Source organism: Oncorhynchus mykiss, chromosome 16 (assembly GCF_057628025.1).
Source record: "Oncorhynchus mykiss isolate SJ-2025 chromosome 16, ASM5762802v1, whole genome shotgun sequence".
NCBI classification, from domain to species: Eukaryota; Metazoa; Chordata; class Actinopteri; order Salmoniformes; family Salmonidae; genus Oncorhynchus; species Oncorhynchus mykiss.
This window is the reverse complement of record NC_143037.1, coordinates 27,317,413-27,344,134: the sequence shown is the minus strand read 5'-3', so window position 1 is coordinate 27,344,134 and position 26,722 is coordinate 27,317,413. Positions and strand designations below refer to the sequence as shown.

Genomic DNA, 26,722 nt, shown 5'->3' with positions numbered 1-26,722 from the left:
GGAAATTGCCACCTTGTTCTTGCTTGGTATTACTTATTCTTGCTGGCGGAACGGAGGTCAGGCCGCCAACCCAAATCTCTTGAGCGGTTCATTCTAAAGAAATAGATAACTAGACTCTTGAGAGGAAGTAAATATGACACTAGCTAAATGTAATAATAACTCCTTCATATGCTAGCAAATAATACTGTTGTTTATAACAAAGCTATTACACCATGAAGTTGCTTCATAAAGATATCGAAAAAGACAATGCCGGGTAAGTAAGCGTCAACAAGCTAACGTTAGCTAGCTGGTAAGCTAACGAACGCTAGCGCAGGTCTGTCGCTAGTTAGCACGTGTCCGACGTAGCAGTATATACTTCTGGTACAGTGCAACTATTCAGTCACCACCAGTGTATTGTATGCATTTTTATACATCATTAAACAAGAACAATGTTGTATCCATGTGTTGTTTAATTTGACATGGAAATGGCCGTCCTGGTTTATCAGCTGCTGAGCCCAAACTATGGGCAGTTGTCCATAGTCATGCATGCTAGCTAGTTTAGCTAGAATATCATCATAGGAATACCATTGCATTATAATATTGTTGTGCTGAGTGCTTTATACCAGGGGTTTTCAAACTTTTGTTGTCCAGGGACCCCCGCGCAGGTAAACCGGCGACCCTGGACACATTACATTTTTAACAATGCTTTTTTTCTGATAACTAGTTCATTGCATCCGTTGAACTAGTTCATTGCATCCGTGGTGGAGCCAAGATTCATAATATGACCGTATGTCCCAACTGCTTGCCGTAGTTTTGAAGTAATTACGAAAAAACAGGCTTATTAGTTCCATTGAGCAACGTGGCACCAACTCGCCTTCTGAACGTTCTATTCCCAGTTTATTGTTCTACGTCACAATGCCTGCTTTGCTATTGATGGCAACGAGACCTGCCCACGTTGCTGGTTAGTTAGAATGTAAACAACAACAAAAAAATACTCATGGAACTCTGAGGTCGTCCCATTGTTTACTACAGGGAAATATAGATATGTCTGACTATTTTGCCAAATATCTCGCAATGTTTATATTTGAATTTTTTTTCTCCAAAGTTGACACTATTTTTACACAGTATAATCTCCTCTTTCTAATTGTGTAAGGCTTGACAGCGTACTCCTTGTCATCAAGGACAAGATAATCTCCTCTTTCTAATTACACAAGGTTGGGCAGGGTACTCTCCTGTCATCGGTCTCTAGACCAGAAATAGTCAAAAGTTGCCATTTTTTCCCCTACTTCATTTTATTCAGACATAAGCACACTTGGCACCAACGATGTGCGGATGTTTACTTTCTACACAAGTTATTTTTTTTACGTTTCGTCCTAAGAACATATTGTAGTGTTAAAATAAAAAAAAAAGGATACATTTTTTTGCTGCCATTTAGGCTAAATGGAATTCTAAGCGTCACCAGTCAGGCTCTGTGAACGTTCGATTCCATTCATTAGCTATGGGCTTGCGCTAGTGTTCCTGCTTAGCCAACGTTCTTTTGCTATTTTTCAGCCCTGGGTGAATTTTGACTCGTTCTATTGTCCAGACTACCCATACAGTGGGGCAAAAAAACGTATTTAGTCAGCCACCAATTGTGCAAGTTATCCCACTTAAAAATATGAGAGGTCTGTAATTTTCATCATAGGTACACTTCAACTATGACAGACAAAATGTGAAAAAAAATCCAGAAAATCACATTGTAGGATTTTTAATGAATTTATTTGCAAATGATGGTGGAAAATACGTTTTTGGTCACCTACAAACAAGCAAGATTTCTGGCTCTCACAGACCTGTAACTTCTTCTTTAAGAGGCTCCTCTGTCCTGAAAATTACAGGCCTCTCTCATCTCTCATGGATTTTGTCTTTTGTCTGTCATAGTTGAAGTGTACCTATGATGAAAATTACTGGCCTCTCTTCATCTTTTTAAGTGGGAGAACTTGCACAATTGGTGGCTGACTAAATACTTTTCTGCCCCACTGTATGTTAGCAAAAATATATACACTGCTCAAAAAAATAAAGGGAACACTAAAATAACACATCCTAGATCTGAATGAATGAAATACTCTTATTAAATACTTTTTCTTTATATAGTTGAATGTGCTGACAACAACATCACACAAAAATTATCAATGGAAATCAAATTTATCAACCCATGGAGGTCTGGATTTGGAGTGACACTCAAAATTAAAGTGGAAATCCACACTACAGGCTGATCCAACTTTGATGTAATGTCCTTAAAACAAGTCAAAATGAGGCTCAGTAGTGTGTGTGGCATCCACGTGCCTGTATGACCTCCCTATAACGCCTGGGCATGCTCCTGATGAGGTGGCGGATGGTCTCCTGAGGCATCTCCTCCCAGACCTGGACTAAAGCATCCGCCAACTCCTGGACAGTCTGGTGCAACGTGGCGTTGGTGGATGGAGCGAGACATGATGTCCCAGATGTGCTCAATTGGATTCAGGTCTAGGTAACGGGCTGGCCAGTCCCTAGCATCAATGCCTTCCTCTTGCAGGAACTGCTGACACACTCTAGCCACATGAGGTCTAGCATGGTCTTGCATTAGGAGGAACCCAGGGCCAACCGCACCAGCATATGGTCTCACAAGGGGTCTGAGGATCTCATCTCGGAACCTAATGGCAGTCAGGCTACCTTTGGCGAGCACATGGAGGTCTGCGCGGCCCCCCAAAGAAATACCACCCCACACCATGACTGACCCACCGCCAAACCGGTCATGCTGGAGGATGTTGCAGGCAGCAGAACGTTCTCCACGGTGTCTCCAGACTGTCACGTCTGTTACATGTGCTCAGTGTGAACCTGTTTCATCTGTGAAGAGCACAGGGCGCCAGTGGCGAATTTGCCAATCTTGGTGTTCTCTGGCAAATGAAAAACGTCCTGCACGGTGTTGGGCTGTAAGCACAACCCCCACCTGTGGATGTCGGGGCCCTCATACCACCCTCATAGAGTCTGTTTCTGACCATTTGAGCAGACACATGCACATTTGTGGCTGCAGGAGGTCATTTTGCAGGTCTCTGGCAGTGCTCCTCCTTGCACAAAGGCGGAGGTAGCGGTCCTGCTGCTGGGTTGTTGCCCTCCTACGGTCTCCTCCACGTCTCCTGATGTACTGGCCTGTCTCCTGGTAGCGCCTCCATGCTCTGGACACTATGCTGACAGACACAGCAAACCTTCTTGCCTCAGCTCGCATTGATGTGCCATCCTGGATGAGCTGCACTACCTGAGCCACGTGTGTGGGTTGTAGACTCCGTCTCATGCTACCACTAGAGTGAAAGCACCGCCAGCATTCAAAAGTGACCAAAACATCAGACAGGAAGCATAGGAACTGAGAAGTGGTCCCCACCTGCAGAACCACTCCTTTATTGGGGGTGTCTTGCTAATTGCCTATAATTTCCACCTGTTGTCTATTCCATTTGCACAACAGCATGTGAAATGTATTGTCAATCAGTGTTGCTTCCTAAGTGGACAGTTTGATTTCACAGAAGTGTGATTGACTTGGAGTTACATTGTGTTGTTTAAGTGTTCCCTTTATTTTATTTTTTGCGTAGTGTTTAATCCCGTCATGTTTTATCATAAGGTGAATGTCAAGTAGAAGTAATCAACATTTTAAAATAAATAGATTTGGTAAGGAGTTAATTTTTATTTTAGACCTCCCTGGCCACAGTTCATTCTATGAGGAAGTGTAAACTCTAACATAGTCTTTTAACTAGAAATGTAAAGTTTTTTTTTTTTTTTTTTTTTTTTTTTTTTTGCAAATATATAAAATAAAAAACGGAAATACCTTACTTATCCTTTCTGATCTCCCCATCCCGGATCCGGGTTCGTGAATACAGACTCAAGCTCATTACCATAACGCAACGTTAACTATTCATGAAAATCGCAAATGAAATGAAATAAATATGCTAGCTCTCAAGCTTAGCCTTTTGTTAACAACACTGTCATCTCAGATTTTCAAAATATGCTTCTCAACCATTGCAAAACAAGCATTTGTGTAACAGTATTGATGGCTAACGTAGCATTTAGCATTAGCATTCAGCTGGCAACATTTACACAAAAAAACAGAAAAGCATTCAAAAAAATCATTTACCTTTGAAGAACTTCAGATGTTTTCAATGAGGAGACTCTCAGATAGCAAATGTTCAGTTTTTCCTGAAAGATTATTTGTTTAGGACAAATCGCTCCGTTTTCTGCGTCACGTTTAGCTATGAAAAAACCCCTGTATCCAGGATTGTGTAAATCTATCAGCAAGCTCATTAGCATAACACAACGTTAACTATTTATGAAAATCGCAAATGAAATGAAATAAATATGCCATCTCTCAAGCTTAGCCTTTTGTAAACAACACTGTCATCTCAGATTTTCAAAATATGCTTCTCAACCATAGGAAAACAATAATTTGTGTAAAAGTAGCTAGCTAGAGTTAGCATTTCGCGTTAGCATTTAGCGTTAGCATTAGCGTTAGCATCCAGCACGCAACATTAACAAAAACATAAAAGCCTTCAAATAAAATAATTTACCTTTGAAGAACTTCTGATGTTTTCAATGAGGATACTCTCAGTTAGATAGCAGATGCTCAGTTTTTCCAAAAAGATTCCTTGTGTATTAGAAATAGCTCCGTTTTATACATCACATTTGGCTACCAAAAAAAATCCATAAATTCAGTCCTCAAAACGCAAACTTTTTTCCAAATTAACTCCATAATATCGACTGAAAACATGGCAAACGTTGTTTAGAATCAATCATCAAGGTGTTTTTCACATATCTCTTCATTGATACATCGTTCTTGGACACATGCTTTCTCCCCTGAATCAAATGGTAAAGTGGAAGCAGCTGGCAATTGCGCACCGAATTCGACGCAGGACACCAGGCGGACACTTGGAAAATGTAGTCTCTTATGGTCAATCTTCCAATGATATGCCTACAAATACGTCACAATGCTGCTAAGACCTTGGGCGAACGACAGAAAGTGTAGGCTCATTCGTTGCGCAATCACAGCCATATAAGGAGAGAATGGAAAACAGAGCTTCAGAAATTCTGCTAATTCCTGGGTGATGCATCATCTTGGTTTCGCCTGTAGAATGAGTTCTGGGGCACTTACAGACAAAATCTTTGCAGATTCTGAAACTTCAGAGTGTTTTCTTTCCAAAACTGTCAAGAATATGCATAGTCGAGCATCTTTTCGTGACAAAATATCGCGCTTAAAACAGGAACGTTTTTTATCCCAAAATGAAATAGCGCCCCTAGAGCTCTAAGAGGTTATGTAAGTATTCAGACTGATTGCTATGAGACTCGAAATTGAGCTCAGGTGCATCCTGTTTCCTTTGATCATCCTTGAGATGTTTCTACAACTTGTTTTTTTCTACTTTCCGAATTGTTTCTGTGGTAAATTCAATTGATTCGACATGATTTGGAGAGGCACACACCTGTCTATATAAGGTCCCACAGGTAATAGTGCATTTCAGAGCAAAAACCAAGCCGTGAGGTCGAAGGAATTGTCCGTAGAGCTCCATGAGGATTGTGTCAAGGCACAGATCTGGGGAATGGTACAAAAAAATGTCTGTAGCATTGAAGGTCCACAAGAACATAGTGGCCTCCATCTTTCATAAATTGAAGGTGTTTGGAACCACCAAGACACTTCCTAGAGCTGGCCGCCTGGCCAAGCTGAGCACTTGGGGGAGAAGAGTCTTGCTCAGGGAGGTGACCAAGAACACGATGGTCAATCTGACAGAGCTCCAGAGTTTCTCTGTGGAGATGGGAGAACCTTCCTGCAGCAGTCCACCAATCAGGCCTTTATGGTCGAGTGGCCAGACGGAAAACACTCTTCAGTGAAAGGCACATGACAGCCTTCTTGGAGTTTGCCAAAACACACCTAAAGGACTCTGACCACGAGAAAAAATATTATCTGGTCTGATGAAACCAAGTTTGAACTCTTTGGCTTGATTGCCAAGCTTCATGTCTGGAAGAAACCAGGCATCGCTCATCACTTGGCCAATACCATCCATACGGTGAAGCAGGGACTGGGAGACTAGTCAGGATTGAGGGAAAGATGAACAGAGCAAAGTATAGAGAGATCCTTGATGAAAACCTGCTTCAGCGCAGGAGTGGCTTTGGGACAAGTCTCTAAATGTCCTTGAGTGGCCCAGTCAGAGCCCGAACCTGAACCCTTATCAAACATCTCTGGAGAGACCTACAATAGCTGTGTACTGACTCTCCCCATCCAACCTGACAGAGCTTGAGAGGACCTGCAGAGAAGAATGAGAGAAACCCCCCAAATACAGGTGTGCAACGCTTGTAGCATCATACCCAAGACGACTCAAGGCTGTAATCGCTGCCGAAGGTGCTTCAACAAAGTACTAAGTGAAGAGTCCGAATACCTACGTAAATGTGATGTTTTTGTATTAAATGTGAATAAAAATAAACAGTTTTTGCTTTGTCATTATGGGGTATTGTGTGTAGATTGATGAGGGGAAATTTTTTTTAAAATACATTTTAGAATAAGGCTGTAACGTAACAAAATGTGGAAAAACTGAAGGGGTCTGAATACTTTCCGAATGCACTGTATGCAGAAGTATGTGGACACCCCTTCAAATTATTGGATTTTGTTATTTCAGTCACACCCGTTGCTGACAAGTATCAAATTGAGCACACAGCCATGCAATCTCCATAGACAAACATTGGCAGTAGAATGGCCAAGCTGAAGAGCTCAGTGGCTTTCAACGTGGCACCGCCATAGGATGCCACCTTTCCAAAAAGTAATTTTGTCACATTTCTGCACTGATAGAGCTGCCCTGGTCAACTGTAAGTGCTGTTTTTGTGAAGTGGAAACGTCTAGGAGCAACAACGGCTCAGCTGCGAAGTGGTAGGCCACTCAAGCTCACAGAACGGGACCGCCGAGTGCTGAAGCACGTAGCACCTAAAAATCATCTGTCCTCTTGTTGCAACACTTACTACTGAGTTCCAAACTGCCTCTGTAAGCAACTTCAGCACAGGAACTGTTCATTGGGCGCTTCATGAAATGCGTTTCCATGGGTGAGCAGCCACAGACAAGCCTAAGATCACCATGTGCAATGCCAAGCGTCGGCTGAAATGGTGTAGAGCTCACCGCCATTGGACTCTGGGGGCAGTGGAAACGCGTTCTCTGGAATGATGAATCACGCTTCACCAACTGGCAGTCCGACAGACAAATCTGGGTTTGGTGGATGCCAGGAGAACGCTACCTGCCCGACAGAGTAGTGCCAACTGTAAAGTTGGGTGGTGGAGAAATAATGGTCTGGGGCTGTTTTTTATTGTTTGTGCTTGGCCCCTTAGTTCCATTGAAGAGAGATCTTAACACTACAGCATACAATGACATTCTAGACGATTCCGTGCTTTCAACTTTGTGGCAACAGTTTGGGGAATGCCCTTTCCTGTTTCAGCATGACAATGCCCCCGTGCACAATGCAAGGTCCATACAGAAATGGTTTGTTGAGATCGGTGTTGGAGAACTTGACTGGCATGCACAGAGCCCTGACGTCAACCCCATGGAACACCTTTGGGATGAATTGGAACGCCGACTGCGAGCCAGGCCTAATCACTCAACATCAGTGCCCAACCTCACTAATGCTCTTGTGGCTGAATGGAAGCAATGTTCCAACATCTAGTGGTAAGCCTTCCCAAAAGAATGGAGGCTGTTATAGCAGCAATGGGGGGGCAACTCCATACTAATGCCCATGATTTTGCAATGAGATGTTCGATGAACAGGTGTCCATATACTTTTGGTCATGTAGTGTACATTTTCCGTCAAAGTTATGATTTTATCAACAAAGTCAGTGCTAGTAGGAAAATACAAGTTTCATATTTTTTTGCTTGTATTTGATTGTTAGTTCTCAACTATGGTATTATTGAGAAAAATATATATATAGTTCAATATCTTTTCTGCATGCTTTCTATCTGGTTTTAGTTGTTTAAGTTGACACAAAGTTTTTCCATCCTGAAAATAACCACTTAGACGGCCCACTTAAGAATTTTCAACATAGAAAACCCTGTAATGAGCTCCAATGACTGTAATTTATGTATCTACTTCCTCAGAGTCAGGTGAACAGGAACAGGTAGCATGTTAACTGTTCCTGTAGACTTCGGCATTGTTCTAATGCTAGTTGGCATTGTCTCATGAAATTACCTCAAATTTCCTTCATACTGGACGCAGAGACATAAAAATGGTATCCACGGTGGTATTCTGTTGCAGCTAGTGATATTCATTAAATAATAATTTTTCACATAATTATTTCTTTAAAAACTTGATGTCTTCACTATTATTATACAATGTAGAAAATAGTAAAAATAAAGAAAAACCCTGGAATGAGTAGGTTTGTCCAAATCTTGACTGGCACTGTATAAATATATATAATTTTTTTTTATGTGAAAAATCATTATTTACTGAATATCACTAGCTGCAACAGAATACCACCGTGGATACCATTTTTATGTCTCTGCGTCCAGTATGAAGGAAATTAGAGGTAGTTACCATTGGAATAAAATACTATTCCAATGGTACAAGATCTTTATTAAGCATTAAACTATGAAATAACACATATGGAATCATGTAGTAACCAAAAAAGTGTGAAAAAAATTCATCAAATTATCCACCCTTTGCCTTGATGAAAGCTTTGCACACACTTGGCATTCTCTCAACCAGCTTCATGAGGTAGTCATGAAGCTTTTGACTGGTACTTGATGACAGCTTTACACCCTCTTGGCATTCTCTCAACCAGCTTTATGAGGAATGTTTTTCCAACAGTCTTCAAGGAGTTCTGGCATATGCTAAGCACAGATCTGGCTGCTTTTCCTTCACTCTGCGGTCCAACTCATCCCAAACCATCTCAATTGGGTTGAGGTTGGGGAATTGTGGAGGCCAGATTATCTGATGCAGCACTCCATCACTCCTTGGTCAAGTTGCCCTTGCAGAGCCCTGAGGTGTGTTTTGGGTCATTGTCCTGTTAAAAAATTAATTATAGTCCCACTGAGCGCAAACCAGATGGGATAGTGTATAGCTGCAGAATGCTATGGTAGCCATGCTGGTTAAGCGTGCCTTCAATTCTAAATAAATCACAGATCGTGTCACCAGCAAAGCACCATCACACCTCCTCCATGCTTCACGGTGGGAACCACACACACAGAGCTCATCCATTCACCTACTCGGCGTCTCACAAAGACACGGCGGTTGGAACCAAAAATCTCAGATTTGGCCTAAAGGACAGATTCCCACCGGTCTAATGTTCATTGCTCATGTTTCTTGGCACAATTAAGTATCTTCTTCTTAATGGTGTCCAATCTGAGTTGCATTTAACTCTAATGAACTTATCCTCTGCAGCAGAGGTAACTCTGGGTCTTCCTTTCCTGTGGCGGTCCCTATGAGACTCAGTTTCATCATAGCGCTTGATGGTTTTTGTTCTTGACATTTTCTGGTTTGACTGACCTTCGTGTCTTAAAATAATGATGGACTGTCATTTCTCTTTGCTTATTTGAGCTGTTCTTGCTATAATAGGGACTTGGTTTTCTACCAAATAGGGCTATTTACTGTATACCACTCCCACCTTCTCACAACATAACTTATTGGCTCAAACGCATTAAGAAGGAAAGAAATTCCAGAAATAAACTTTTAACAAGGCATACCTGTTAATTGAAATTGCATTCCAGGTGACTTCCTTATGAAACTGGTTGAGTGAATGCCAAGAGTGTGCAAAGCTGTGAAAGCTGTCAAGGCAAAAAAGGGTGGCTACCTTGAAGAATCTCAAGTATAACATATATTTTGGTTTGTTTAACACTTTTAGGGGTTACTACACAATTCCGTATGTGTTATTTCATAGTTTTGATGTCTTCACTATTATTCTACAATGTAGAAAATAATAAAAATAAAGAAAAACCACTGAATGAGTTGGTGTGTCCAAACTTTTGACTGGTAGACCCCCTGCAGTACCTTGGGGGAAGTGGAACCCAGTTTAAAAACCCCTGCTCAATACATTTCCATCCCCATTGCTACACAGAAACAGTTATTATTGTCTTGATCAAATTGAATGACTAACCTTCCAACATTAGCAATTCCCATTACTGCTGATTTTGATGACTTTCAATCTCACACAACCTGAACTGAGCTCTATTATCAAGGTTGTGTGTGTGTGTGTGTGTGTGTGTGTGTGTGTGTGTGTGTGTGTGTGTGTGTGTCTGTCTGTCTCCCAGTCAGGTGACACTGATGCCGGAAGAGGCAGAGGACATGTGGCACACTTACAACTTACTGCAGATCGGTGACAGTCTTATGGCCTCCACTATTAGGTAACTTGCTATTGTGACGGATTTCATTGTGCTTGCTTAACAGCATAACTTCCTTCCACTCGAGCTTGCACTGGTACTCAATCTCGGATTCTCTGTCTTGCAAACTCACTGGACTGCCCACTTGACAACATCTTAGCCAACTGCGCTATAGAAAAGTTAGCGATTTGATCGTGTGGGTGGAAACATTTCAAGTTATGGAGTGAGGTTACAAATCTAACTCTGTTACACTTTCACTATGGTACATAATCCTAGTCTGGTCCCAGATCTATTTGTTCTTTGTAGCTAAATATGTTTGTTGTCATGTTTGGCACAAACAGATCTGGTACCCGGTTAATATAATCCTGCTCCGAACCATGATCATACTACAGTTCTGCCATCAGTGGATGGTTACCATTTGAGTGTTTCAGGAAGTCTTTGAAATCTGTGTGACATAGTACACTGCTCAAAAAAATAAAGGGAACACTAAAATAACACATCCTAGATCTGAAGGAATGAAATATTCTTCTGAAATACTTTTTTCTTTACATAGTTGAATGTGCTGACAACAAAATCACACAAAAATTATCAATGGAAATCAAATTTATCAACCAATGGAGGTCTGGATTTGGAGTCACACTCAAAAGTGGAAAACCACACTACAGGCTGATCCAACTTTGATGTAATGTCCTTAAAACAAGTCAAAATGAGGCTCAGTAGTGTGTGTGGCCTCCACGTGCCTGTATGACCTCCCTATAACGCCTGGGCATGCTCCTGATGAGGTGGCGGATGGTCTCCTGAGGCATCTCCCAGACCTGGACTAAAGCATCCGCCAACTCCTGGACAGTCTGTGGTGCAAGACTGTCCAGGAGTTGATGTCCCAGATGTACACAATTGGATTCAGGTCTGGGGAACAGGCGGGCCAGTCCATAGCATCAATGCCTTCCTCTTGCAGGAACTGCTGACACACTCCAGCCACATGAGGTCTAGTATTGTCTTGCATTAGGAGGAACCCAGGGCCAACCGCACCAGCATATGGTCTCACAAGGGGTCTCATCTCGGTACCTACTGGCAGTCAGGCTACCTCTGGCGAGCACATGGAGGGATGTGCGGCCCCCCCAAAGAAATGCCACCCCACACCATGACTGACCCACCGCCAAACCGGTCATGCTGGAGGATGTTGCAGGCAGCAGAATGTTCTCCACGGCGTCTCCAGACTCTCACGTCTGTCACATGTGCTCAGTGTGAACCTGCTTTCATCTGTGAAGAGCACAGGGCGCCAGTGGCGAATTTGCCAATCTTGGTGTTCTCTGGCAAATGCCAAACGTCCTGCACGGTGTTGGGCTGTAAGCACAAACCCCACCTGTGGATGTCGGGCCCTCATACCACCCTCATGGAGTCTGTTTCTGACCATTTGAGCAGACACATGCACATTTGTGGCCTGCTGGAGGTAATTTTGCAGGTCTCTGGCAGTCCTCCTGCTCCTCCTTGCACAAAGGTGGAGGTAGCGGTCCTGCTGCTGGGTTGTTGCCCTCCTACGGCCTCCTCCACGTCTCCTGATGTACTGCCCTGTCTCCTGGTAGCTCCTCCATGCTCTGGACACTACGCTGACAGACACAGCTAACCTTCTTGCCACATCTCGCATTGATGTGCCATCCTGGATGAGCTGCACTACCTGAGCCACTTGTGTGGGTCGTGGACTCCGTCTCATGCTACCACTAGAGTGAAAGCACCGCCAGCATTCAAAAGTGACCAAAACATCAGCCAGGAAGCATAGGAACTGAGAAGTGGTCTGTGGTCACCACCTGCAGAACCACGCCTTTATTGGGGGTGTCTTGCTAATTGCCTATAATTTCCACCTGTTGTCTATTCCATTTGCACAACAGCATGTGAAATGTATTGTCAATCAGTGTTGCTTCCAAAGTGGACAGTTTGATTTCACAGAAGTGTGATTGACTTGGAGTTACATTGTGTTGTTTAAGTGTTCCCTTTATTGTTTTGAGCAGTGTATATTGCCATATTGACTATTTTATGGTAAGTCATAAATAATTAGAGCATTACAGCTCAAGTGAGAAAAGCTATCTACCTCACTTTGTCACTCTCACTCACTTATTCACTCACTCTCTCACACACACACACACACCTTTACTACAAAGCACAGCCTTAGTGACCCATGATACCTTTCTCCCTGATTCCTCAGAAAGGTGCAGACTGAGTCATCCACGGGCAGCGTGGGGAGCTCGAGAGTGCGCACCACCCTGTGTTTGTGTGTGGATACTATTGACTTTGACTCACAGGCCTGCCAGCTGAGGGTGAAGGGAACCAACATCCAAGAGAATCAATATGTGAAGGTCCGAGATTAAAACGTTGAGGACAAAAACAACGCACTTCCACTTTAGCCTGTAACTGTTATTATGTTCGTTTAGCGTTGACACATTACCAGTAGACAAATCATGATGCTAGGAAAGCTAATGCTAATAGTCTAAGTTACGTGGAGTTTCCAATTTAATTTTTGTTGTTGTTTTGTAGTAGCAAGTGAAGGAAGTGCTTTTTCCTCTGTCCCTAGATGGGGGCTTACCACACCATTGAGTTGGAGCTAAACAGGAAGTTCACACTTGCCAAAAAGATCTGGGATAGTGTCGTCCTCGATAGGATCGGTGAGTGTGTACTAGAGGTCGACCAATTATGATTTGTCAACGCCGATACCGATTTATTGGAGGACCAAAAAAGCCAATACCGATTAATCGGCCCATTTTTTTTTTTTTTTTTTGTAATAAGGACAATTACAAGAATACTGAATGAACACTTATTTTAACTTAATATAATACATCAATAAAATCAATTTAGCCTCAAATAAATAATGAAACGTTCCATTTGTTTTAAACAATGCAAAAACAAAGTGTTGGAGAATAAATAAATATGTGCCAATATGCAATATGTGCCATGTATGTGCCATGTAAAATATGTGCCATGTAAAAAAGCTAACGTTTAAGTTCCTTGCTCAGAACATGAGAACATATGAAAGTTGGTGGTTCCTTTTAACATGAGACTTCAATATTCCAAGGTAAGAGGTTTTAGGTTGTAGTTTATATAGTATTTATAGGACTATTTCTCTCTATACCATTTGTATTTCATATACCTTTGACTATTGGATGTTCTTATAGGCACTATAGTATTGCCAGTGTAACTGTAACATAGCTTCCGTCCCTCTCCTCGCCCCTACCTGCGCCCAAAAATACCGATTTCCGATTGTTATGAAAACTTGAAATCGGCCCTAATTAGGCCTTAATTAATCGTCCATTCCGATTAATCGGTCGACCTCTAGTGTGTACTTGTAACCTGTGAGGTGATGGTGCTCCTCAAAGGCTTAAATCCCTGTTTTGTTGTTTTGTACGTAATCTGTCAATCAAAATCATTGAATTTCAAGGTATTCCACTCACTAAGTCTTTCATATGGTTCTCTGTATTGAGACCTGTTTTGACATGGTTCCCACTGGTCGAGAAATGTCAGGAATATCATGGAATTTTCAAATACGCATTCCAGACAGGAAAAGTTGGGGAATTTAGTCAATACATTGATGCAATTATGGAAAATCAGGGATTGTTTCATATGGATCACAGTTTATACATTAAATGTTCAGAAACATGTACATTGCATTGCCTAATGTGTGTGAAAGTTGTCACATGGAAATTCTTATCTGTAGACATGGAAAGTCGGGGAAAAGTAAATAGATTTACCACAGAGTGCGAACCCTGTTTTGAGTACCTAGGCCTGTATGCAACCTGAACTCTTATTCTATTTCCTGTGGCCCTCTCAGAGCAGGCGTGTGACCCCACCCAGAAGGCAGACGTAGCGGCCGTGGTGATGCAGGAGGGTCTGGCCAACCTGGTGCTGGTGACCCCTGCTATGACCCTACTAAGGGCCAAGGTGGAGGTGACCATTCCTCGCAAGAGGAGAGGCAGCTGCACCCAGCACGAGAAGGTCAGTATTGGCTTCATGACCCCATCATTAAAGGGGCTTACAGACAGGGAGCTGCCAAAGTCGGCACTAGCGGCATGCTGCAAATCTAACTCTGTTACACTATAACTATGCTACATAATCCTAGTCTGGTCCCAGATCTATCTGTGCTGTGTAGCCAACTATGGTTGTTGTCATATTTGGAACAAACACAGAACAATGATCATACGCCATACTACAGTTCTACCATCAGTGAGTGGTTGCCATTTGAGTGTTCCTGGAAGTATTTGAAATCCGTATGACATGGTATATTGCCATATTGACTATTCTATAGTAATACAAAAGTAATTAGCCTTGGTGATGCATGAGAGTCTGGCCAAGCTGGTGCTGGTGACCCCTGCTATGACCCTACTAAGGGCCCGAGGTGGGGGCAACCATCCCTCGCAAGAGGAGAGGCAGCTGCACCCAGCACGAGAAGATGAAAGTGTTTAACTGGAGTGGAAGAGAAGCATGTACCTCGCGTGCCCTTGGCGGCAGCTGCCGTCCCTCCCTGTTCCAGTCTCGCCAGGGTGGGAGGCAAACCTGCTGCCAGCTTTACATAGAAACCAATGGAGGCGGCTGTATTTTATTTTCCTGTGTGTAAGCGTCTTAACAATCAGTATGTGCAAGGGTTTGGTTTCCTAATGGGTTCTTTCCCTTTCTCAGGCCCTGGATAGGTTCTATGAGGCAGTGATGCAGGGGATCCTCAGACATATCAACTTTGACGGTGGGTCCTCTAGGATATCCCCCTTCATGGTGAAACTCCCTACTGAACACAACTCAGGGCTGATTAAGCAGGCATCATCTGGCCTGTGAAATGGGGCAGATTTAGATCACGTGACGGTCGCTCCCCCTACACACCTACTCACCTTTTACCTAATATCACCTCTTTCTCACTCTGGTCCTCTGTCTTTTATGTGTCAGTGGTGAAGTGTATACTCGTGGCCAGTCCAGGGTTTGTGAAGGACCAGTTCATGTCCTACCTCTTCAGAGAAGCAGTCCGACAAGACTCCAAGATTCTGCTGGAGAATAGGCCCAAGTTTATGTTAGTCCATTCCTCCTCGGGACACAAATACTCCCTAAAAGGTAGGGAACATGTTTTGATAACGTTACAATGTATTATTACAATGCATTATTAATGTGGTTGTAATGCATTGTAAGAATTGCTATAAGCATCTGTAACCCCTTATATCTTATTATCATGCTTATAAGATGTAATAATACATATACCTTTCAACTTTAAGTTATGTGTTATTTATGTTTATTTTATTTCAGAATGTTGTTTTGATATTTCTTCCTTTTCTGTGGGGCAATGCTTACTGGGTTGTTTTTTTTTCCTGCAGAGATTCTATGCGATCCAGCTGTCACGGCTAGATTGTCTGATACCAAGGCGAGTGTCCCATTTAGTCTATTAATCCTACTAATAGTCTATTAATCCAGCTGCGTGGTCCTTTCAATAGGAACACTGCAGTTTATTCATGCTTTGTCTTCTCTGTGACTCACAGGCAGCAGGGGAGGTGAAAGCCCTGGAGGACTTCTACAAGATGCTAAAACATGAGCCCGACAGAGCCTTCTATGGGTGAGAGAGAGAGACCGTAGTCGTGTTCATTAGGGCATACAGCAAAAACAGTTTATACCGTTTGGCGACAGAAAACGAAAATGTACGTTGTTGGACACGTCTAGATGGTCCCTCCCTGTTTTGGTTTGTTTTCTTTCTTTGAGCTAAAATCTGAATTAGGCTAATAAGAACATGTTTTCCGTTGCAAAACGTTTTGCTACGGTGTGCCCTACTGAACACGATGCCAATAACTGACTATGACATTGAGAGTCATCGTGTTCCACCACTACTAACCTTTCTATTCACTTGATGTTGCAGGTTGGCTCACGTGGAGAAAGCTTCCGAAGCACTGGCTATTGACATCTTGTTGATTAGCGATAAGCTCTTCAGGTATGTAGTTTTATGGCATTATATCTGGATTTCTGTGGGGGAAAATGTTGTATTTTGTGTGTGTTTTATATAAATATTTGAGAAAGTGAGGATAGAGACCTACACATACAATGCATGTGTATCTGTCATGTGTGAGTTGTGCTCAAATGTGTTTATAACCTAACTCGAATGCCACAACCAAAGTTCCCTCCAGAAAAAAAGAAAGTTATTCTATTCTCAAGATAAGTAGACTTACACGGAGTGTACAAAACATTAGCAACACCTTCTTAATATTGAATTGTCCCCAGAACAGCCTCAATTTGTTGGGGAATGACTTCTTCAAGTTGACTCCAATGCTTCCAACAGTTGTATCAAGTTGACTGGATGTCCTTTGGGTGGTGGACCATTCTTGATAGACACGGGAAACTGTTGAGCGTGAAAAACCCAGCAGCATTTCAGTTCTTGACACACTCAATCCAGGGGGCTGCACCTACTGCCATAAACCTTTCAAATGCACTTAAATCTTTTGTCTTGTCCATTCACCCTCTGAATGGCACACATACACAACACATCTCAATTGTCTCAAAGCTTTAATAAAATGGTTATTTTAACATGTCTCCCCCCTTCATCTACACAAATTGAAGTGGATTTAACAAGTGACATCAAGAAGGGATCATAGCTTTCACCAGTCTATGTCATGGAAAGAGCAGGCAGCGAGAAGATGAGCTGTGAGGGGGTGTCGTCGCTTATCTGTGCATGTTGTTCATTTCATTTGGATGTCTCTGTCCCCAGGCACCAGGATGTGGCCACACGGAGTAGATACGTACGGCTGGTGGACAACGTGAGAGACAATGGTGGAACCGTGAGGTAGGGATAGGCAGGAAAGAGAAACGATGATAATGGTGAAAATATGATGAGTAAAAAAAAATATGATAGGCTACTGTAGACAAGTTATACTGTAATTATGATGATTGTTTCTTATAGTGATCATGTCCTCGACTCTCATTCTGATCCTCTTTATTTTCTTCCACAGAATATTTTCAAGCCTTCATGTATCTGGAGAACGTAAGTTTTGTTCCTTCCATATTCAGTGACATGTCAATGCCAATTTCACAGATGTGTTATTGGTAGTATACCATGGGTGTTTCTCAATGCATACTGCCGTGCTCCGAGCATGCAAATTGGAGCACGGTAGGGTCGGAGTGCGAGTGCAACTCAAAGTATGTGAAATGGAGCACAGAGGGCACTTCTCAAATGAGTACTCCGTTTGTACATGCATCGACGTAAACGTCAACGGAAAGTATTTTGTACGCAACTACGTACAAAAGGATGCAACATTTATTGAAATAAATGGCGGCCATTATTTGAGCTTAAGCGTAAGAAAAAACACTCTGACTTCAGAATGAAATGTTGCCTATTCACTTTTCATATGTTGCCTGACTACGATATTTTATCTTGATATGTTAATAAATACATGCTGTGTTAGTTTTGGCATGTTTACCTGCCTACGTACCGTAGATCGCAAGCCCATAATAATAGGGCTAATAATAGGGTCAATAGGGCTAGCTACTAGTACTGTTAACTAGCCAGGTAGCTACGAATAATTGTTTGCTAGCTACCCACAAACAATTGACATCTATCTTGCATAATATTAGTTGGATGGATAAGTTTATTGTAAGTCAATAGGGCTAGCTAGCTAGCCACGAAGAATTGGTAGCTACCTATGAAAAATATACATCTACCTTGCATAACTTTAGTTTTAGGTACATTTTTTCTTGTTTAACTAGCTGGCTAGCTAGATTATTACGATTTACATATCTAGCTGAAAATTAGGAAGTTTGCTTTGTATATATCTTGTTTTGTCTATTGTTGCCATTGACTTGGCTAGAAGGAAGTTCGGTGAATGGGGAGGTGAAGCGTAAGGTAACACAGTAGGGGGAGTGCGAGTGCTTCTCAAATGTGTTTTTATGCATTCCTCAAAAGAACGTACTCACAAGAATGTGGTCGGAGAATGCACTCGGCGCATGAGTGTGGAGATACGGTTGTATGCATATTGAGAAACACCCAATGTTTCTTCTCACCATAGTGGATTTCACTGATAGGGTTACTGAGTAGCATTGCATCATTGAGTTTGTGATATTTATTATTTGTCAACCAAATATTGTATAATTTGCTTAAACAATTGAGCAGCCTCATCTGTCTCTCCCTTGTACAGAGTTGACCCAGCTCAGTGGAGTGGCGGCCATCTTGCGTTTCCCCATCGCTGATCTATCGGAACCTGAGGATGACAGCAGCTCTGATGAAGAATAAATGACACACTGCAACAGAGAAATTAGACCTGGGGGTACTCTTAGTCTGCAGAACTGTGAGGAACACAGCGCAAAGTTGCAAGAAGCAATAGAGTGCATAAAGTGCAAAACCTGACCATTATTGCTTTATCATCATACTCACAGAATTTGACATGCTTGTGCTTTTGGGTTTAAGGTGCAGTACAAGTAGAAGTGGTACCAATGTTAAGCCTGAAAGATAAACTCTGGTTTACATTAATGCTATGGTTAAGCCTGTAATTTGTTTGGTGCCAAGTCTGAATAAAACACAAATAATAATAAATACACAGAAAATGCACACCTGATATAAAATGCTAGTACAGTGTATTAATATTGATAAAACATGTATAATTAATTTCTAATGAGAGTTTTGCATCTACATTTTTCCTTTCGAGTGTATATATATATATATCTCTTTCTTGCAATTAAACCGCCAAAGCTTACGTTTTCTTGTCCTGCCATGTTCTTTTCGTAGTAACTTTTGTACTTTTTGATGCCACAGTAACAGTTGTTTCTGACAAGAAAATTATAATGGTCAAACACTGAAAGGGAGTATTACTGGAAACAGGAGATAGAAATATATATTTATTTAATTTATTGCAATCCTTTTCATTGAAAAAATGTATGTTGGTCACTGGAGGCAAAGGCCTACTGCATTTTAACTGATACAGAATCGTGTAGATGTGTGTCCATCTCATTGCTAAGTAATAACACTGAAATTTGGGTTCAAAAGCAAAACAACAATTCCCCGACGTCCATCATTAATAGCACCAATCGATTCTTATCCCTACATTCTTCTGCTGTACGGGGGTGAATATTTCAAAATGGACAGTGAATCAATCGTAATCCTTACAGTCATTTCAGCAGCTAGTCCTAAAGTGCATGTTAAAACATTAATTTCACTCTCTCGTCACCCATAGAAATATAATTTACGAGAAGGTTTATAGCCCCTCAGACCACAGAAATGTTAATGTGTACTTATCGGTAAGTACATTCAATATGGCTGCCAGTCCACCCATCACCGAACATAGACTTGAATGGGGCTGTCCATTCTGGTCATTCTATTTTTATGGTCACTCCTACCCACCCCTCAAATCCTACGCCCCAGCCCTATTTGTTCTCTGTCCCTCACTCCAACACCGGACACTGGAACGTCTTAATCCAGGCTAAATCCTCCAGCATCCCCCAGTGCATGTAGATAATGGAGCAGATCACCAGCACGTGCATTATCTGGTGGCTGTTGCACCAGTAGTCGAAGAGGCCTGGGCTAAAACGCTCGGGCACCCGGCTAAGGTTCACCAGGCCACCCATGATAGCCAGCATGTCCATGGTGAAGAAGAGGCGCAGCGAAGCTGGGCTGCCTACACCGTCGCCCAGCCAACGGAACAGGAAGAGGAGCACACGGAAGAGGGCCTGCCAGATGAAAGCGCGAAGGCGCCCATAGTTGCTACGCGCTGTGGTGGCACAGAGGATGCCCCAGGCTGAGATTAGGCTGTAGGACAGGAGGGCCAGGATGCAAGTGCCAGGGTAGCACATCAGGGTGATATAGATGATGGGCAGGCATCCTGGTTGACACAGAAACAGGAGAGTCAATGAAGATGGATGTGTGAGTGACTGTGTGATGAGAATAGGAAGGAAGGATACGTTTTCAAACATATTTCAAACAACTGATCTGGAATCTGACTTTACCTACCCAAGGTGTTGACCAGGCAGACTCCGACCATGTCAAGGGAAAGGAGTGTGTCGTAGATGGGCTCCCCGCCCTCATGGTTCATGAAGGTGTGGTAAAGCACTGAGCCCACGGTGGGGGACAGGCAGGCAAGGTAGTGGAACACACACATCCACGTTTGCTCCACCTCGGACCAGGGGATGTTAAGTGGCAGCAGCACAAGGAAACAGAAGAATGGGATTCCTGGATGGATGGAGGGAGATCTCAGTATTGATAGACTTTTGAAGTCTAGACTCTTATTTTGCCATGCTTTGCTAATTAGAGGTTCAAGCAGCAAATCTGCAAGAAACCTTATTGTATTTGCTGGGGTTCATTATTATTATTATTATTCCATAAGGGCAAATTCACACAAATTCAAATTACTGTGAGATGGTAAGGCCTACAAGGTTGATACTTTGCAAAAAAGGTCAAGGGCAACATCTTGTCAAGCAGTGCCATGTAAATTGGCCACATGGTGGTGCTATAACAAGCAATTGAAGATGAAAACTTTGAAAGGTCACGCCCTTCACCCCATGAGACCTAGGGAGAATCTCAATACTCATTGTGTCCTCTCTCCTTCTCAAAACCCACTGAATGAGAAAGACAGAAGTCCTGTTTTGAGGAGGTGAGGAGAGAGGACGTGAGGAGTATGCAACTGGGATTCTCCCCTAGAGTCATAAAATGTTGTACATATGTCCCTCTCCTCACAAGAAACAATTTGCCTCTAGGACCCATAAGGTGATGGATTTTCCAGACATTTTGAATTTGTGAAAAACACTTAAAACGCTACTCCTCTCGCACCGAATGACCGATTTGCACAAAACCTAAAACATGGCCTCTATGGACCAAGTTCTCTCAATGCAATGTTTTTCAGGCTAGCACCTCAAACAACATGGCCACTACTAACCATTGGACATCCACATGGGCATGGTCTGGCACATTTTACAGTATCTGAATTCTATGGTATTTCAATTCCATCTTTCAAGCTAAAGATGACATGTATTTAATAATGTTTTGTTGTAGTGGGGACATTAATCTAAAAAAAGTGTGATTTTGTTTTCATTTTATTTTTATGTTTAGCTCACATCATATAATTTAAAAGTGTACATTAAGGTGTCTGTAATAGAGTCAAGGTGGCAAAAACTAATGTTGACATTAATAAATGCATTTATATACCTTCCAAAATATTTTTTTAGGAGGAGTACCAAGATGGAGGCACAGTGGATTCAACACAGTCTAGGTCAGGTATATTGGTACCAGTACATGTAGGGGAGTACACCAGATAAAGGCTTACTCTGTGTCCTTGAAATGGCCCTCATAGTATAATAGCCCTTCAGTTTGTTTTGTCCAACACCATTGCATTTCTCTGAAGTCTCTCTCACAGGTGTATTGCAGCCTGCTGAGCAACTCTCCTATGCTAATCCCCTCCTGAGTTAGAGTTAGTGTTAATGTGCTTAGCTACAGAGGATATCCAAGGAGGAGTCACATCATAGAGACTGCCACACTTAGGTTCAAGGGTGCATAGCTGCACATGCTTAAACTACGAATGTTCTGCAATGTTATGCATTGCATAGCATTATGCACATCTCAGTTGTAGGGTTGTAGGGTGTCAGAGAGTGGAAAATAATCATACAAACAAAATGTACAAAATAATCATTCCTATTTTTTTTTGGTGCATCTTTCAAGTTTCATGCATAGCCTATTGAGAGTTGTTGCCAAAGATAGAAAAGTGTTTTGACTATTTTTACCACTTTAATGGGTCAATCATACAACTCCAAGGCCAATTACTAATGCAATATATCCAGGACAAGGACAGATTACCAGTAATCCCCCATATCCTTGTCTCTTTACACATACTTGTAAAAGTACCGGTATGCTTGTAAATGGCCCATAAGTGAGAGTAGCCCAAAGCGGCCTATTTTTCAAACTTGCAGCTGTTAACAATTTCATTACTGGTGTAGTAAGACATCTACTAGCCTACAAAGACTACATACTCACTTAGACTATACATTAAATACATAATACACATGAGATGAGACAATTTAGTTAAAAAAAAACAGGAGAACCATAGATACTTTATATTGAATTATTAATCGTGAATACACTTTGTAAATAAATCAATTAGTATTTCATACATTTTTTGTAAACATGAAAATGTATAAGCGTTACAATTATCAGTTATATATGTATAATCATTTAGATATATATAAACGCATTTATAATGAGACATGAGTTATTCTGAAGTGTAAATTATCAATAAACTATGCCAGTTCATATATCAACGGTAGGGGCCGTATACTTACCATGGGTATAAATGTTACCAAATTCATTGTGCAAGTAGAACAAGCTTCTGATGCACCCCTGAAAGGTTGAAATTGGCCGGTAGCCTGTCAGGATCAAGTCATTGAACTGAAGATGAGGAGGGGTTTTCTCCAAATTCAGTAGTCGTGGTCCATGTAAGCAAGCCATGGTGGCTTTCTCCAGCCAATGTCCCCCTGAGTTTACAGGACATTAGTTGATCGTGCAATATACATATATCCTGAAAGAGTCTCCAGTAAGAACTTTAGGCACATACATTGTCAAGTCAAGCAGGATAGTTGGCAGGATAATGTCGGCACGAGTCTCATCCTTGGAACAGGTACTGAAGTTCTTAGCAAGCGACCTGTTGAGCTCACAGAGTGGCATGCTTTCTGTGTGACCAATCAGCAATCACTGTTATTCATAGGGTTAAATCTGGTGTAATCCTCACTGGAAAGCTGTGTGCGGTGTGCTCTGCTCACTATTTCAATGTCATATACCTGTTTGCCACCAAGCCTCTGCTCAACATTCTCCTCAATTTGTCTGTTTGTTGTGGAGTTTGTAGGCTGCATGCACAGTATATTCTAATGCTCTTGCTCTACAGTACTGTCATTTCAGTGGCTAATCTAGGGATTGCACCACTTTAATGAGTATGAGGAATAGTTGGGATAAAGATGCTTTAATAAAGAAGCTATGGTAAATGTGGCACAGGCCATTTCAAGATGGGCAACCTGCAGCACTGCTCAAACACACTACCACCTATTACACCAACAAGATATTGTTTGAAAGCAATGACATCACATCTTGAAAGATAAAAAATAAATACATGCATAAAATACACTTTTGCCACACTGATGGTATTTCCAGTCTGTTTTTATTCCATCAAAACTGTCCAAAAATATACAGGTGTTTGCCACAGGTAGTAAAAAATAAAAAAATTAAAAAAAACTTTCCCATACAAAATACATTTGTTTGAGTTTGAGTTTATAAAACTATGCAGACAAAAACTGGACTGATTCAATCAACACATTAAATATTTGTAGCACACAAACTCTCAAAACGTGATTCACCTTATCCAGTAAGTGGAGTAAGACAGGTGGTTACGAAATGAAATAAGACAGACACATAATCAAGATACATTTGTAGAAAATATAAACTACAAAGAAGGCATGCCCTAACAAAACTTAAATGTGTGTTTTCTTAGTTCTAGTGATATTACAGACATGGCATGAAAATGATAAAAAAAATATGTCAGGCAGGACTGGTTTGGCATGGACAGGGAGATATGAATAATTATACAAAAACTAGAGATCAATTAAAAAGGGAATTAAAACAAATATACAACAACAACAGCAATGTAAAAAAAATCTAGTGAAGTTAAATGCTGTAAATGGCCACCGTCACCCTGGTCAACCTACGAGGAGAAAGACAAGAGAGAGAGAAAGTGGTCAACACAATTCATATTCATACTGCCTAATATTTCAAATCTATAGGATCATCTATAGGACACGTTTAGTCTACCTTTAATGTTTTACCTTAGTATCCACTATTCCCAAAGAATCCTGTTAGTTCATATTTCTTCTCCTTTGCACCTCCTGAAAATAAAAGGAAAAAGTATAGAAAAAAAGAAGACAATTTCGTATCAATTTCTCTCTTATCTGCCCAAGATAACCACTCAAAGACACAGACGTTTGTATGCTTGATTACATAATAACGCGGCTCTTTAAATATATCCAGAGGGGAAATGCAGACAGTGTCCCTCACAAAAGCTGGCATGGCAATGCCAACACTTCAACAGAATCTTTCAATAACTTAAATTCCTTGGTTGAACGTGTGCATGGCTGCGGGAAGATGTTTTGGGTTAGGGGTCCTGTCGATGGGGTAATAAAGTCATGTCAGGAGTAATAAAGTAAGGAGTAATGAGGGCCAGTTCACAAATTTTGTGGACACTTATTTTTAATAATAATGAAAAATATATGTATTTATCGGGGGGGTGCTGCAGTCAGCACGCCTACTTCCCGCGGCTATGCATGCGTGATCATGCATTTTAAGTTCTTCTACTAAAAATACCAAAAGGAACTGAGACATGCATGTCAGACAAACAGGGTAAAATGACTTATGACCTCAGCAAAAAAATAAACATCCTCTCACTGTCAACTGTGTCTATTTTGAGCAAACTTAACATGTGTAAATATTTGTATGAACATAACAAGATTCAACAACTGAGACAAACTGAAGAAGTTCCACAGACATGTGACTAACAGAAATGGAATATTGTGTCCCTGAACAAAGTGGGGGTCAAAATCAAAAGTAACAGTCAGTATCTGGTTTGGCCACCAGCTGCATTAAGTACTGCAGTGCATCTCCTCCTCATGGACTGCACCAGATTTGCCCGTTCTTGCTGTGAGATGTTACCCCACTCTTCCACCAAGACACTTGCAAGTTCCCAGACATTTCTAGGGGGGGAATGGCCCTAGCCCTCACCCTCCGATCAACAGGTCCCAGAAGTGCTCAACAGGATTGAGATCCGGGCTTTTCGCTGGCCAATGCAGAACACTGACATTCCTGTCTTGCATGAAATCACTCACAGATCGAGCAGTGTGGCTGGTGGCATTGTCATGCTGGATGGTCATGTCAGGATGAGTCTGCAGGAAGGGTACCACATGAGGGAGGAGGATGTCTTCCCTGTAACGCACAGTGTTGAGATTGCCTGCAATGACAATAAGCTCAGTCCGATGATGCTGTGATACACCGCCCCAGACCATAACGGACCCTCCACCTCCAAATCGATCCCACTCCAGAGTACAGGCCTTGGTGTAACGGTCATTCCTTCAACGATAAACGTGAATCCGACCATCATCAAAGAAGAGCACTTTTCGCCAGTCCTGTCTGGTCCAGCGACGGTGGGTTTGTGACCATAGGCAATGTTGTTGCAGGTGATGTCTGGTGAGAACATGCCTTACAACAGGCCTACACGCCCTCAGTCCAGCCTCTCTCAGCCTATTGTGGATAGTCTGAGCACTGACGAGGGATTGTGCGTTCCCGGTGTAACTCGGGCAGTTGTTGTTGCCATCCTGTACCTGTCTCGCAGGTGAGATGTTGGGATGTACCGATCCTGTGCAGGTGTTGTTACATGTGGTCTGCCACTGCAAGGACGATCAGCTGTTCGTCCTGTCACCCTGTCGCGCTGTCTTAGGCATCTCACAGTACGGACATTGCAATTTATTGCCCTGGCCACATCTGCAATCCTCATGCCTCCTTGCAGCATGCCTAAGGCACATTCACACAGATGAGCAGGGACCCTGGGTATCTTTCTTTTGGTGTTTTTCAGAGTCAGTAGAAACGCCTCTTTAGTGTCCTAAGTGTTCATAACTGTGACTTTAATTGCCTATCGTCTGTAAGCAGTTAGTGTCTTAACGACCGTTCCACAGGTGCATGTTCATTAATTGTTTATGGTTCATTGAACAAGCATGGGAAACAGTGTTTAAACCCTTCACAATGACGATCTGTGAAGTTCTTTGGATTTTAACAAATTATCTTTGAAAGACAGGGTCCTGAAAAAGGGATGTTTCTTTTTTTGCTGAGTTTACTTACAATGATGACAACAGTTATATATTGGAATCCTGTATGATACTATGCATTTCATTATACTGTAGGAAGCAAGCTTATGTCCTATAAAAGTCAGGCACTCTATGAGTTTATCCTGCACAATTTGACAGAATCCACTCAATGGTTACAATATTAGGGCCCTCTATAACTTGTCCATTGAAAGTGGCATAAATTTGCTTTATATTTGTCATTTCACGTACACTACCTGTCAAAAGTTTTACAACGCCTACTCATTCAAGGGTTTTCCTTTATTTTTACTATTATCTACATCGTAGAACAATAGTCAAGACATCAAAACTATGAAATATAAAATATATTTCATATGTGTTATTTGAGATTCTTCAAATAGCCACCCTTTTCCTTGATGACAGCTTTGCACACTCTTGGCATTTGCTCAACTAGCTTCATGAGGTAGTCACTTGGAATGCATTTCAATTAACAGGTGTGCCTTGTTAAAAGTTAATATGTACTTTTCAGCCAATCAGTTGTGTTGTGACAAGATAGGGGTGGTATACAGAAGATGGTCTTTTATCAAATAGGGCT

At 41.8% G+C, this 26,722-nt stretch overlaps 3 protein-coding genes across 55 annotated transcripts in view; 1 reads left to right on the top strand and 2 right to left on the bottom strand.

Moving 5' to 3' along the window:
• On the top strand, nt 1-19,007 carry pelo (pelota mRNA surveillance and ribosome rescue factor). Of its 4 annotated transcripts, none has more exons than XM_021565502.3 (13): nt 1-253; nt 10,246-10,338; nt 12,515-12,665; nt 12,881-12,971; nt 14,132-14,295; nt 14,977-15,037; nt 15,235-15,396; nt 15,654-15,700; nt 15,816-15,889; nt 16,187-16,258; nt 17,030-17,104; nt 17,271-17,302; nt 18,453-19,007. In XM_021565502.3, exons 1-13 carry the CDS (start codon nt 213-215, stop codon nt 18,545-18,547), a joined length of 1,158 nt encoding a protein of 385 aa, XP_021421177.1. In that variant the 5' UTR covers nt 1-212; the 3' UTR covers nt 18,548-19,007. The 4 variants fall into 4 exon arrangements, with proteins under 4 accessions (XP_021421177.1, XP_090058605.1, XP_036802572.1 ...); XM_090202479.1 differs by having other exon boundaries at nt 15,654-15,704; nt 15,820-15,889; XM_036946677.2 differs by having other exon boundaries at nt 2-253; nt 10,250-10,338.
• LOC110492863 (progestin and adipoQ receptor family member 4-like) lies at nt 18,880-22,924 on the bottom strand. Its single transcript, XM_021567338.3, has 3 exons — nt 22,576-22,924; nt 20,258-20,476; nt 18,880-20,129 (listed from the first exon to the last, which is right to left on the bottom strand). The coding sequence occupies exons 1-3, from the start codon at nt 22,739-22,741 to the stop codon at nt 19,693-19,695; spliced, it is 822 nt and encodes a 273-aa protein (XP_021423013.2). The 5' UTR covers nt 22,742-22,924; the 3' UTR covers nt 18,880-19,692.
• A 503-nt stretch (nt 22,925-23,427) lies between these two features.
• The window catches only part of cmn (calymmin), a 70,161-nt gene continuing 66,866 nt past the window's right edge, over nt 23,428-26,722 (bottom strand). For 45 of the 50 annotated variants that reach the window (XM_090202428.1, XM_090202429.1, XM_090202431.1 and 42 more), the window contains 2 exons: nt 24,106-24,165; nt 23,428-23,984 (listed from right to left, as the gene is read on the bottom strand). In XM_090202428.1, the coding sequence (XP_090058554.1) occupies nt 24,107-24,165 (59 nt within the window). In that variant the 3' untranslated portion in view covers nt 23,428-23,984; nt 24,106. Of the gene's footprint in view, nt 23,985-24,091; nt 24,166-26,722 lie in introns of all 50 variants that reach the window. The other 5 variants (XM_090202439.1, XM_090202465.1, XM_090202452.1 and 2 more) reach the window with 1 other exon arrangement.